The following is a 13,962-nucleotide window of genomic DNA, read 5'->3' on the forward strand; positions in this document are numbered from 1 at the left end:
AATATTCACACTTAAGAAGCTGAAAAATCTTTTTCAATGTTTTAATTATTGAAAAATCAAACCAATTAATTATAAAAGCAGTTGTGATTAATTTAGGCTGAAAGCCTACAATAATAAATGGAATCATGTTGAGTGGCAAAGACCAACAAAAGACACGACTGAATATAAATATAAGCTCGGCCATAACTGAAACTGTTACTTTGCATAAAATGTGTATTATTAAATACAGACGTTGTGATCTATATCTACACATTTGATCAAATGAACCATGTTTTCTGTTTGGACCTTTTGGATTTGACCTCTTTCTACACTTTCTATCCTCAATTTTGTTGTACCTACAAGTACAATAACAATAAAGTAAAATACTAAATTCTATCTATTCTTTCAAGATACATAAGGACAATGGCGTATCATAGCTACACTCGTTCATGAGAATCAAATTCTACAGTTTAATGGTGCAGAAGTTCATGAGATATTTTCATTTAGAAAATAAAGAAAATGATATCTTCAACACACAGTTAGAGATTCATCATCATCCTCATCATCTCTCCCAGAGAAGATTAGTCACTTTGTGTCTGTGAGTTCAGCTGCTCAGGAGGAGGAACACTGGTCAGGAGGAGGAACGCTGCTCAGGAGGAGGAACGCTGGTCAGGAGGAGGAACGCTGGTCAGGAGGAGGAACGCTGGTCAGGAGGAGGAGCTGCTCAGGAGGAACGCTGCTCAGGAGGAGCTGCTCAGGAGGAGGAACACTGCTCAGGAGGAGGAACGCTGCTCAGGAGGGAGGAGGAACGCTGGTCAGGAGGAGGGTCAGCGCTGCTCAGGAGGAGGAACACTGGTCAGGAGGAGGAACGCTGCTCAGGAGGAGGAGCACTGGTCAGGAGGAGGAACGCTGCTCAGGAGGAGGAGCACTGGTCTCTTTTCCACACCATCACCATATTCTTGTCACTAAGAGCCACCAAGTACTGGAGCTCAGGGTCCATTGCTACACTGTTGATGGAGGGGCCGTCCATTTGGCTGTGATCCGTCCTTAAAGGCATCGGCCACTCGAGCACCTGCAAAACAAATAAGTCAACTATTGTTTTTGGTGTGTGTGTGTGTGTGTGTGTGTATGTGCACACGCGCTTCCGCACTTGCCGCTATGACCAACAGAGGGTGCCAGATGCTTGCATGTTATTTTCAGTTTATCTGCTGACAGAATAATGCTTTTCTAGCACGGCTCAGATCTGGTTTTTGCTGCTCCATGAGGGTCAGTACTTGGCACCTGGTGTTTTTGTCGACCCATATGGGTCTTTTACGGCCGATGCGGATACACGTAAAAAGCGCAAATATCGGCCGATATATCTGAGCCAATACTAAAATGTGACATTAATCCTGAAAACATGTTATTCTCCAACACTAAAATCTCAGTGTTTAACAGAAAAGTCTTTCGTAACAACACTGCAGAAAGCCAGCGAGTCCAATCACAACCCATTCAGCTGGATTTTAGTATAGTGACTGTACTAAAATATGCTTGTCACTATACCCAGTCATGCAGGAAATTACATTACATGTCATTTAGCAGACGCTTTTATCCAAAGCGACTTAATACAGTCAGCGAGGGGTGGAATCGAACTTGCAACCATTGCGACCATGATGTTTTTCGCACATAGGGTACCGGTCTTAACCACTGAGCCACTCCACCTGAGGGGTGGAGTGGCTCAGTGCTATGATGACCACCCCGCCCATGTTGACGAGGTAAATGCGTGACACCTAATCGAGTAGAGAAGAGCCAAGTCAGTGCTAGAACTGTATAATGGAAGTTGGAAAAAATTCAAACCAATTAATCGATTATAAAAGCAGTTGATTAATTTAGTAATCAATGAATTGCTGAAACAGTTGAAAATGTGGTCTTACAGTCTTGTAGACTTCATTAGGTGATTATGTACCTTGTATCCCTGAGAGCAAGCCTCTGTTTCTCAGGCAGGTTCTCGGGACAGAGGGTGCACAGTGCAGTTGGTGCTGACTGCTTCAGTAACAGATACAAGCATGCTTCAAAAAACTCAAACTATCCCTTTATGTAAGAGACCATTTAAAGGAGATGATACCTCAGTGGGGGGTATGGCTTTCCCAGTGTGGAGGTGGGAGACGTGGTATGTCCACAGCCTGCCTTTGTCATCACCACACACGACATAGACCTGACCTACAAGTGGAAGAACACACACGTTAGTGACTGTGAGGGACAAGTGTAGTCACCGGTCGCCTCCTTTAAATGTGTATCATTAAACACATTTAAAATCTCACATCAAAATTCCAGTCATTTGATATTACTGGAGATTTGGCTTCCTAGCATGAAGGCCACTTTGTGATTCATCCCACAGAGTGGGAGGGAAGTATTATTTTTAGTGGCTCATCTGTCTGTCTGTCTGTGTGTGTGTGTCTGTCTGTGTGTCTATATGTGTGTATCTGTCTGTCTGTCTGAGTGTGTGTGTATATCTGTGTGTGTGTGTGTGTGTGTGTGAGTGTGTGTGTGTGTGTGTGTGTGTGTGTGTGTGGCTTGTTGTAATTGGACCTTGAATGAAACAGTTGATTCTGTGAAAAGCTTCATTGTATAAAAGCAGAAAAAGAATGTGAAATCTGATAGAAACATTAATATAATTTGGAAGGTTACCCATTGCTGACTAGTGATTTGTTAAGTTTTAGATTTTTGATGTGGTTCATCACATTAATCTCTAAAATAGTCATTTGTATTTCTTTAAAAAAGAAAAAGGGAGGTTAATGTGCTAATACTTTGATGACACGTTTCCTCTCTGTAACAAGAACACATTCTGAGAGGACAGTATAATCTCCTGTTTCTTTTACTTGACTTAATAATAAATGGTTGGGTTTTAGTGGCAGTCCTTTCTCCAGTTAAAGAATGAAGCCCAAATGATGAAAGTGGCTCTGCAGATATGATGAAGTGGACTTACCAGGACATGTGTTAAGAGCCAGGTATGGAATCTCAGTGTTGGCCCACTGCAGCTCAGCAAGAACCACAGCAAACACTGTCCTGCTCTTCTTATCAGGCCGCTGAGCCTTAGTCCTGCTCCAGCTCCACAGGTAAATTGAACCATGCAAGTAGTTCTTGGAGGCTGCAGCATGAAGAAAAAACAAGGCAAGTGCCTCAATACAAAAATGAACTGCTGAGTGTGTAAGAATGGAACACAGGCAGAGACTCTCTTACCGACTATGTCATCAGAAAGGAAACTCAGGCCATCCACAGTGTGGTAGTCATGGTCTTTGTCTTCCCTCTCATATATGGGGAAGGTTATCTCCATCTCATTGGACCTGCTGTCAGATTATATCAAGTCTTGTGAGTAAAATAAAACATCTGCTTTACTTTTCATAATAAAAGATCCCGTGTTGTACTTCACTTTACTACATCACAGAAAGAATCCTGTTTATTCACTCTGTAGAAATACTGCGGTTTGTTGTGTTTACAACATTTACAGAGTATTTCCATGTGAGAAGAACCCCCAAAAAAACAGCTGTGCGAATCGGAGCTCAGTGTGTCCATTCTGCAACCTGTGTATTTACCCGGCAACAGTGAGTGCTACTTTCTGATTGGCTGATCGGTCTCTAATTCAAGACATTTACCTTCACATCATCGATTCATAGATGACTAATTTATGTGCGGTGACTTTTATCACTCATCAGCGTGAGACATGTCACTCACGCTGAACGCAGCTCGAGCTGAAACAACTAATCGATTCAATTTGATTATTAAGATAGTTGGCAACTAATTTAATAATCGATTAGTTGGATCTATGTTATCTTACATACAGTTGCTACTCCCTAATGTGGGGCAGGAAGCCAACCAAAGCTATTAAGCTAGAAGACGACTTTAAGAAAACTTTAATTAGGAAAACAATTTTCATTAATAATAGTCAATAATCAACTCACTCACTTACACACACACACACACAACTAATGAAGCTGCACTGACCCTGAACACAGGACCGGGTTACAGGTCAGTCTGTAGAACGAGTGCTTTATCCTGAGCCTGGCTGAGACCAGGCCCTTCAGGCTCTGTCCAGCCCACACCTGACACCTGGTTTGTGTAGCTCTTCAGGATTGCAAGCTTAGCAGATGCCAACAAGAAATTGATGAGAACCATTGTTCGTCATTATTTAACAGTGTACCACAACACAAAAATAAAAATGGAAGCAGAAAAACCCTCTCCCAGAGCCTCTACCCACCTGTGCAAAAACTTCAACAAGTCTGCCAAACAAGAACATGAAACCACCAAGTGTTCTAGAGTCTCTGTCTGCCCACAAAAGCACATCCCTCCCCAGTGCTAGGATCCAGGCGTTTGTAGCTGTAGCTCTGTGTATTTTCAACAGGAGGCTTATACAGGAGCCGCCAGCAGCCTTTAGGGGAAGTGTCCGCATCAAGAACCACAGTCTATATGGATTTTCTGAGACCTGACAGAGAATGTTCCTTTCATATTCTTTCAATATGTGGAGTGAGGGCTCAGCCGTGGAATCAGCGAGCTCCTCAGGCGTGACACACACCGCAGCCACAGAACCAGCGAGCTCAGGCGGCTCGGGTGTGACACGTCCTCAGGCATGACACGTCCTCAGGCGTGACGCGCACCGCAGCCACAGAACCAGCAAGCTCCTCAGGCGTGACGCGCACCGCAGCCACAGAACCAGCGAGCTCCTCAGGCGTGACGCGCACCGCAGCCATAGAACCAGCGAGCTCAGGCGGCTCGGGTGTGACACGTCCTCAGGCATGACACGTCCTCAGGCGTGACACACACCGCAGCCACAGAACCAGCGAGCTCAGGCGGCTCGGGTGTGACACGTCCTCAGGCATGACTCCTCAGGCGTGACACACACCGCAGCCACAGAACCAGCGAGCTCAGGCTCGGTGTGACCGCCTCATGGCGCCTCAGCGTGGGCGCCGCAGCCACAGAACCAGCGAGCTCAGAGCGCATCCAGCGAGCTCAGGCGGGTGTGACATGTCCTCAGGCATGAGCGATCCTCACCGCAGCCACAGAACCAGCGAGCTCCTCAGGCGTGACATGTCCTCGGGCGTGACACACACCGCAGCCACAGAACCAGCGAGCTCCTCAGGCGTGGCATGTCCTCGGGCGTGACACACACCGCAGCCACAGAACCAGCAAGCTCAGGCGGCTCGGGTGTGACACGTCCTCAGGCGCGACACGCACCACAGCCACGGCATCCGCCGCTTGCCGCCTGTGCGGGCATGCGATCCTTATGTCCAACATGTCCATGTCCAGAGCTGGCAAACACCATATAATAACCGTTCTCACGTTTAACACGGAAAGAAACATCAAGTGATTGAGTCTAAAAACATCAGCACCTGTCTTCTGACAGACTGAACATGTTTAAGGTCTTTATAACCCAACAGCCAACGGAGACACCTGTTGGTTTTTCCCTCTGAGCACTAGGCCGCTCTCCACGAGTTTAGCTACCTCTCTTTCTTCTTTAAGAAACACGACCACTGCTTTATTCATGCGGGAAGCAGAGCTGATGTTCCTGTGTCCAACCTGATCTTCCACCGTCACAGTAGACGGAGGAACGATGTGCACTCTGTGCTTCAGGGACAACATGGAAAAACACTAAACTACAACAAAAACACAATAATACCAATGACCATACAATACATAAAATATTAGAAAATAAGAACAAAGATATTTATGTTTATAGATAGTTAGATATATGAGTTTTTATCTCTCCTTGCTACTCTCTTCTCACAACCACACACCACGTGAAGAAGAAGAAGAAAATTGTGCGCACACAAATTTGCCGAAAGAGGTAGAAACATTTAGCAATAATTAGCTGAATAACAGTGTATAAAGTTTTTATGCAATTATTTACAGACAGTTTAACTTGATCCTTCATTTCTTCAGAAACCCAAGTTATGTCTGGTCAAATATATATTATTTGCATTTCCCTTTTGTTGAGAGAGAGAGAGAGAGAGAGAGTGTGTGTGTTTCCTTTTTATTAGATTAATAATCTATCTATCGAAAAAATAAAAGGCAGATTAATCAATTATCAAAATGATCCTTAGTTGCAGCCCTACTCTAAACTGCAAGTGGAAATAACACAGCAAGCTGCCGCTGTCACTGCAGTGCTCCCCCCTCCGCCCCACTCACTGATAACTCCTAACCACTTTTTGTAGATTCAGCCTCAGAACAGTTAAAAGTTACGCTTTAAAAACTATGTTGTAACTCAAATCACACACAGAACAAAACGTTAAGCCGTCTCATTCTCATCATAATCACTACAGGGAACGTTTTCTTCTGTGCATTTTTCAAAATACATTTAAAAATAAATTGACTTTAAAAGCACACATTTCTTTTAGAAAGCACAGAGCAGACATGCAACAGAGAGAGGGAGATGTGAGGAAACAGACTCTGAAACAGACTCTCTACTGTATGTATTGATGTAAGCTGAACCTGATAAGTAACAATGTCTGCACTCTCACTCACAGGCACACACAAAACACAGTTGGGTGTCTTTACCTCTTGGTGGTGCTGTTGGCACCAAGTTGTGTGTTGAAGCAGTGCAGTCCGTCCTCACAGCCTGTGAGCAGGTGAGTGCTCGGGGAGGTGGGAGGGAGGCAGATGTGCAGAGGTGTGGCACTGGTTTCCAACAGCAGTAACTGACTGAACGAGCAGAAATATCACAATCTCATTCAAATACTACAGACACAGACACAACCCGTCAAATAGAAAACAATGGCAACAGAAGGAGAAAGAGAGGTTTATCATGGAAAGTGTTAAAGCTAAAATGGACAGACAGTGTGGAATCATATGATGACTTTTGTCTTTGTTGCAGAGGGTCACATGACGTATTTCCACCATTCTACTCGCCGCGCCTCGGCGCGACACAACACGACATGATTAGGTTGCACAAAAATAAAAGTACCCACTTAATGTGGACGGAGTCATCACTGCACGGCTGAGTGAAACTGCAGTGACTTTGACACGCACACACACACATAAGTGACTAGTGACTTTACACCAGGCTCCTGTAGTTGTTGGAGATTAACGCACGTTTATAGGATTGTTACGTCGTTTTAACTGATCTACAGTTCAGCACTGTTCGGCTTGATTTGTGTGTGGGACGTCTCTTCCTGTGACGGCACTCTGACCAATCATCACATAGTCAGCACGCCTGAGCAGGTGCTAAAAATAGTACCAGGTACCAGGTACTGTGGAAATACTACTTAAACCGTGGCGAGGCGAGTAGAGTCGGTGGAAATGTGCCAATAGTGACATAGACACTTAAAACCATCCTCACACACAACAACGTTCACATCTCTGAATGAACGTAAGCTGTAACAAACAAAGATATGACCTGATAATTAAAACAAAGCTCCACTGAGTTGAGCACCCATTTCACTTCCTGTAAGTACTTCACAATAAAAGTCACCCTGTAAATGTTTTTGATGTGAAGATGCAGCAGCAGAAACTCAACTTTGAGTCATTTGCAGGAAGCTAATAACGAGCTTTATAGATACTGAGCAGTGCCGTGGCTCACCTCATGAAGTTAAATTAGACTCATGTGTGTCACCGAGTTCATTTCCATTCACGAACTAAGTCAAGCTACTGCAGCGACACATCTTAACTGGACTACTGACTTTGTCCCAGTATAGCAGCTTCCTACCATCCGTGAACTTACAAGTTTTAAGGACAGTATAAATTGTATGGAATACATAAAGGAAAATTGTCCAGTGCAGCCAAAAACATCTCTACAGGAATCGTGAGTCTGCTGTCATTATTGCAAACATTACATATCAACACTTTTCCAACTTAAGAATTACAAAAGTTTCAATACTCACACAACTTTGAAGTTGTACTGGCTGTCCACTCCACCAATGTCCCACATCAATATCCTGTTATCATATGATCCCGCTGCAAGAGATGATGAAGAAATATACCACGTCTGTGACACCTCAAAACTTTACTGGTGTAAAAAGAACGATGAGAAACCAACTTCAGTGTTTCAGAGAGGAGTGAAGTGTTTTCCCTTTATTTAAGAAGGCAGGACTGACACAGACTGCAGGAGGTCAAAGTTGAAGTGGAGAGCTGGTGTGTGTCAGCTGTGTCTTACTAATAAGCTCTCACTCAAGAAAATGCCCCTTAATTTAAGGGCTCCTTAATAAAAGGCTGAACGAATACATCCAACAGCTGCCTAAATCTACAATATCTGAAGACACTATTAGGTTAGACTTTTCTGACTGGAAACTGCTCACTCTCCCAAACCAGAGTTCAAATAGAAGATCTGCATTTTAATGCTTGCCGGGACACGGGGGCTGCTGGTCTTGTGCTGCCTTATTTGGTTAAGTTGTTTCAATTAGGTTCATTTAAACACCAAAGTCCCAAAAATACATTTGATCTGATCAACGTGTCAGCAGTAGATCAACGGCAACACTGAGCTCGTAAACAGGCTGGAGTTTGACTGAAAACACAACAACAAGCGTCCACCAAACATTTCAGAACCTCAAAAAAACTTCAGCAGTCACTTAACGAGTGGAAATTTATGTGTAAAAATAATAATTGACTCACTAAAAAGGTAGTTTCCCTTGTGATGGTTGAAGCGGAGGACAGACAGGGACTTGCGACTGGCTCTGAACTCCCCGTACGCCACGTTGTTTCGGGGATGGATCAGTTTGACCAGTCCTCTCTTTCCACCAGCTGCCAGGATGCTGCAGTGTTGAGCTGAGGCCCCGCCTCCCCTGGACATCAACACAGTGGACCAGGCCAAGGAGAAGAATTCCTGATGGGAAGAAAAATGAGCAACACACTTTCAGTAGGCCAGTTATGCTGCACCACAGTTTTATATGAAACCTTGTATTAATAAATTCATGTTCAGGTTTGGTAAGGACCGCAAAGTTTATCCAAGGTCAAATCATAAGTCCACAATTTCTTACAATTATGGAAAAAGTCTTTCAGATTTTCAGAACAATTGAAAAGACTAAAATCTCACTAACTTCAGTTTTTTTATTCCTGTGTATTTTAATCATGACTGATTTAGTTGCATTATAATAAAAAAAGGTTTCTATACCTCCCCAGGAACTTTGTATTTCTTCATCACCATCCCTGTTTCACAGTCAATCACACAGATAGAGTCACCTCCACAGGTGGCAACCATACGGGTTCCTCCAGCACCGCCTGTCAATACAGCAGAGAACTGACTGTGATTTCCTGTGATGAAAAGGATTCATCAAAATGTGTACATGTGTACATCATCTGAGCTGCAATTAAAAAACTTGATTTAAGTGAGAGTCGTGTTTCTCTGTGTACCAGAGGAAGGTGGCAGCGGCTGGAAAGCACAGGCCCACAGCTGAGTGGAGAAATCCTCGCTGCTGTCCTGTTTACTGTGGCACTGGAGAACGTGAAGAGGCTTCAGACTCAGCGGCTGCTGAGAGGAAAAACCAGGAGGACGGAGAGAGACGACTGAGATAATTGGACACTTGGTACAGATGGACAACCAAAATGAATGCAATTGCAGAGCTAACATTATTATTTTGCGGTGGGTCACAGAGGGAAAAAGTGAACTATTGATGTCTAATGTAACCATATTCAACATTAGAAGAGGTTCTCTAACCCTAACCCCAATGATCCAGCATTGACACCCTCATCTATTTATTATTAGGGGTGGGGTAGCTCAGTGGTTAAGACCGGTATATCCCATGTGCAGAGACATCATGGTCACAAGTTCAAATGTAATTATTGTTTATTATTCATTCATTACATTATTGTTTACCTGTGTCTTTAGTGCAGGAAGCATGTCAATAGCCCTCTGTTTAGCACCCGCATCCATCTCCTCTTTAATCTGTGCACCGTTCTCTCTCTTAGCAGCTGTCCTGGGTGTCTCCACCCTGGGCCGTCCTCTGCCGGGGGTGGAGGGAGACGTGCCTCTCTTGCGGGGGCTCATCCTGACACAGTTGTTCTCAGTAAATGTCTTAGATTTGAGGAGGAGTTGGGATTTGCAAGGACTGTCTTCAGCTGAAGAGTCAGGGAGATCTGAGCACAGCTTTTTACCAGGCGCCAGACTTACGCTGGTTTCTGGTGTTTTTTTCCTCTTAGTAGGAGTTGAGATATCCTGAAAAAGCCAATACTAGAAATAATTATTCACAAATTCACAAACTTACATTTTCTATACTAGTCAATGAATAATTTATAAGCCATTGCTGTGGAAATAATCACCAAATAAGAAAAGGTGGTGCTACTTTCAGATCCTGCACCTAAGTGCCTAATCAGTATCCCTTAGAATCCAGCAGAGGGCGCACATAAGGTTTCATCACTTTCATGTGCAGACATTAAAACAGGTCTGAAGATGTGTCCAGTGAGACAAAGTGTGTTTTGTGAATAAATAAAACTGAATGTAACAGAAATGATTTTAGCTCTTACACAGTTGTCTTTTGTATCAGTTGTCTTGTTGCTCTCCCGTAGCGTCTTTGGTTCTACCAGAGAGTGCAGGTACTCTTTTGCCATAATCTCCACCTAAAACCCACAGTGACAGAGAGATAGTAACTTAAAGTGACTTCTCAAAAGTAAATGTCTCCCAGTGTGTGAACAGAACATAGTGACTCACCTTCCATTTGACGAAGTCAGAGACTGAGCTGGGTCCATATTTCACCTGGTGACGGGCAGTGTTGACAAACTCTGTCTCCAGCTCAGACAGCTTCTTTGCTGTGATAGGATCGGGGAGATGGAAGCTCCTCTCCCACAGTGCATGGATCTAAAGACAGCACAGTTTTCACTAACAGCAGGGAAGTACCTGCACTGTACAACACTTTTAATAACCATCGTTGTCTCGCCTATAACATGACCTCATACTGGATTAGTGAAAGGGATCAAAATAGTAATAATAATAATAATTCATACCCTGGTTCTCAGGTTCTCAGTGTAGACATAGCGCAAATGGTTGGCAGTAGTACTGACATCTTTACCATTGTAGATCCTCAGGTTGGGCAACAGTACCATCAGTTTGTAATTATCACTCACCTGAGAAACAAAACAAAAAATTACATACGGTCTGTACTGGTAAATATTTATATATATTTATATATATACATATATATATATATATATATATATATATATATATGTGTGTGTATATATGTATGTATATATATACATATACATATATATACACACACGTATATACATGCATATATATACAAACTGGTGGGATAGTGTATCCTCAGCTCCCTTTTGTGTGTTTTTAAATTAATCTATCCCAGCATCTATAAGTGTGTATTTTTTTCTGTATGCATTTGATTTTATGATGAATCATCACTTTTCCCCTCTACTGTACTTTAAGTCGAGTCCTCACAGTGATATAAAGGTTTTCCTCCATCTTCAGCTCCTCCAAGCTGCTTAGAGACTCTAGAGTTGTCACATCCTCCATCTGGTTGTCACTCAGATCCAGGTATCGAAGTGTAGGCAGCTTCAGATTCTTGGGTAACTCTTGCAGTGCGTTTCCAGACAGATCCCAACGCTCGAGGGACTGCAGACAGGACAGCAACCTGACTGGCAAGTCCCGAAGCTTCAGTCCAAGCTTAGACAGACTGAGGAGCAGAGAGCTTCAAGTTAGTGTTTCCACACTACAGTGTTTCTACATGTGTCTCCATCAGCATTTTTCATTTGTGCATAAAAAGACTTGAATGGGAATGGAGGGAGTTTGAAGAAGTCTTACCTGTCTTACCAGTTTTTATGTTTAAGGGAGGTAAACTAGACATAATAATGATAATCAAACTAGGGCTGGGCGATATCTCCATATTTTAACATATATATATATATATATTTCTAAATGAGATATAACGCGGGACAATATCACTTGTATTGATATAGTTCATTTTGCGTTAAACTGACAATACACAAGCTTGCTCCTATTTCTCCCTCCCTACACACACACCCACCCGTGGGGGATGTGGATGTTTTAACACCCACACTTTTTCTGCAGTTTTTACGCCTCACTACAGTCGCTCCGTTCCTGCGCTCCCTACGGCTGCCTCCTCTCTGCCCCGTTTTTGCCTCAAACATGACACCGGCTGATGATTGGCTGTTCTGCCTTAAGTCCCGCCTCTCTTGTTGTGTTAGATTTATCGTTGACTAGCTGGTTCATAGTTCACACACTACAGAGTTTTGCCTTATTTTCCATTACTGTCAGTCACTTTTGGACATATTGATAATAACATATAAGACATTATTTAATTATGAGTTAAATATCTATGTGAAATCATTGAGAAAATTGTTCAAACCCAATGACGCATTCATTTTCACAGATTTATTTTATTAGACATGTTTGTTAATCCATTTGTATTTCTGTTAACATTGTAACAGTATTGTATTTTTGAATTAATGACTGTATATTCTTGTCATGCAGGAAAGAGATTTGTTTTTTTTTATTTCAGTGACCTCTGACATTTGGCATGTGGCTTAAACTTATAACGGACAGTTTGTTTATTTTTTAAAGGGTTTGCCTCTGGAAAACATTTGATCTAATATGCTATAATGCTTTGGGGGACACCCCGATTACATCACAGAAAAAATATCCAGATATGACTTTTAGTCCATATCACCCAGCCCTAACTCAAAGGTACATGTGAATGAGTTTCAGTGAGCAAGAATTCGACTGAAACACCCTTCACGCAGAAGGTGAGGAGGACTACGTGGACTGATGAAGAAAAGACAGGAAACATATAAAAATAGGAAATATATCAGCAGCCCTGAGCTCTCTTTATGTACAACATCAAGTTAAACCTAGTGATCCTTATGTGGTGAACTTTGGCTCCACCTACTGCTCATGGCCAGTATTTACTTTACACAGACAAACATTTTCTTTTTACTGAAAATTGAAAAACTTTAAATTGACGTATGTGTCTCTTTGTGTCAGCGTTATAACTTCAAAGGTTGCGTTACACTGCAGTCAAACAATAAATTCACTTTTGTTTCTTGCTCACAGAGAGTTCTGAAACTTTAACCACAGGGAGTCATGAGCTGCAACACACACACAAAAGGCAACAGACTTACTTCAGGGAGGTGATTTGCTCCAGTCTGTCGGTCTTTGGCGAGCCTTTCTGCAGCAGAAGTTTCTCACTTATTTTCTCCATTGTTTCTCTGGAGGAGGAACACAAGTCAAACATGAGGACAGCAGAGAGACATCAGTTACACAACAATCTGATTCAACCCATGGATGGACCCATGTTTGGATGGGGCTGGAAATTCTGCTTCATTTTCTTCAGACACTCTGGCTCCTCGGATTTGATTCTTTTATGGTCAAACCCTGATGTGGAGGATAAGAACGATGGATGGACGGTATTTGATGTGATCACAGGAGACACACCCAGCACACATGTTAATACCAGGTGTGAACTGTGATGTTAAAGCCAGCTCTTTGTCAGGTTTGCATTAGTACTGACCTCACAGGGCGGGGCCTTCAATTCTGCTATTCATTTGCAAACTTGTTTTCACACATTGAAGTACACACCTAGCAGAGCTACAGCAGGGATACTGGTACCATTCACAGGGGGTTCGAGGTTTTTAACCAAACTCAAACTCAATACAATAAGTGACTCTCAAACTAATATGATACACTGCTCTAATAACTGCTTACTTGACTAAACTACATTAATAAAGCCCACACAGTCGTAATGTTCTTATTTGTAAAAGTATCCTGCAACACAATGCACAATGTGCGGTCTACGTTAGGCTTTAGAGGCTCCAACAACAACGTAGCAGTTATAAACGAGTTATAAACTTTATAAATAAAAACAACAACACAACTGGCCACGTGCAGTACCGAGGCCGCTTCCGCATTACTTCCTGTAAACATTAACAGGAAGTACTGAAACGAACATCAACAAACATTAACTTCGGTCTGTGTCATATTTACGTATAAAGCTTGTTACTTACACGTTGAAGTGAAGACTCTCCTCGACTAATCGACCTTTCCCGGGGAAA

General features: G+C 42.7%; 1 protein-coding gene across 3 annotated transcripts; it reads right to left on the reverse strand.

Moving 5' to 3' along the window:
• Positions 1-829: 829 nt before the first annotated feature.
• On the reverse strand, positions 830-13,962 carry lrwd1 (leucine-rich repeats and WD repeat domain containing 1). 3 transcript variants are annotated; one of them, XM_044048559.1, is made up of 16 exons: positions 13,915-13,962; positions 13,033-13,119; positions 11,333-11,567; positions 10,882-11,001; positions 10,589-10,735; positions 10,405-10,497; positions 9,758-10,096; positions 9,295-9,409; positions 9,056-9,162; positions 8,557-8,767; positions 7,830-7,902; positions 6,508-6,651; positions 3,199-3,305; positions 2,945-3,106; positions 2,084-2,178; positions 830-1,051 (listed from the first exon to the last, which is right to left on the reverse strand). In XM_044048559.1, the coding sequence occupies exons 2-16, from the start codon at positions 13,110-13,112 to the stop codon at positions 893-895; spliced, it is 2,187 nt and encodes a 728-aa protein (XP_043904494.1). In that variant the 5' UTR covers positions 13,113-13,119; positions 13,915-13,962; the 3' UTR covers positions 830-892. The 3 variants fall into 3 exon arrangements, with proteins under 3 accessions (XP_043904494.1, XP_043904492.1, XP_043904493.1); XM_044048557.1 differs by having other exon boundaries at positions 9,295-9,412; XM_044048558.1 differs by lacking the exon at positions 13,915-13,962 and adding an exon at positions 13,490-13,658 and having other exon boundaries at positions 9,295-9,412.

The sequence above is a fragment of the Solea senegalensis genome, linkage group LG17, assembly GCF_019176455.1.
Source record: "Solea senegalensis isolate Sse05_10M linkage group LG17, IFAPA_SoseM_1, whole genome shotgun sequence".
In the NCBI taxonomy this organism is placed as follows: Eukaryota; Metazoa; Chordata; class Actinopteri; order Pleuronectiformes; family Soleidae; genus Solea; species Solea senegalensis.

Bases quoted from the DNA above. Each gene is read 5' to 3' on its own strand.
- lrwd1 (XM_044048557.1), bottom strand. From the start codon at position 13,112: ATGGAGAAAATAAGTGAGAAACTTCTGCTGCAGAAAGGCTCGCCAAAG. The intron at 11,568-13,032 runs GTAAGTCTGTTG...TCTGCTCCTCAG, and splicing joins GAGCAAATCACCTCCCTGAA to TCTGTCTAAGCTTGGACTGA. The intron at 1,052-2,083 runs GTATCATCTCCT...TTTGTTTTGCAG, and splicing joins AAGCCATACCCCCCACTGAG to GTGCTCGAGTGGCCGATGCC.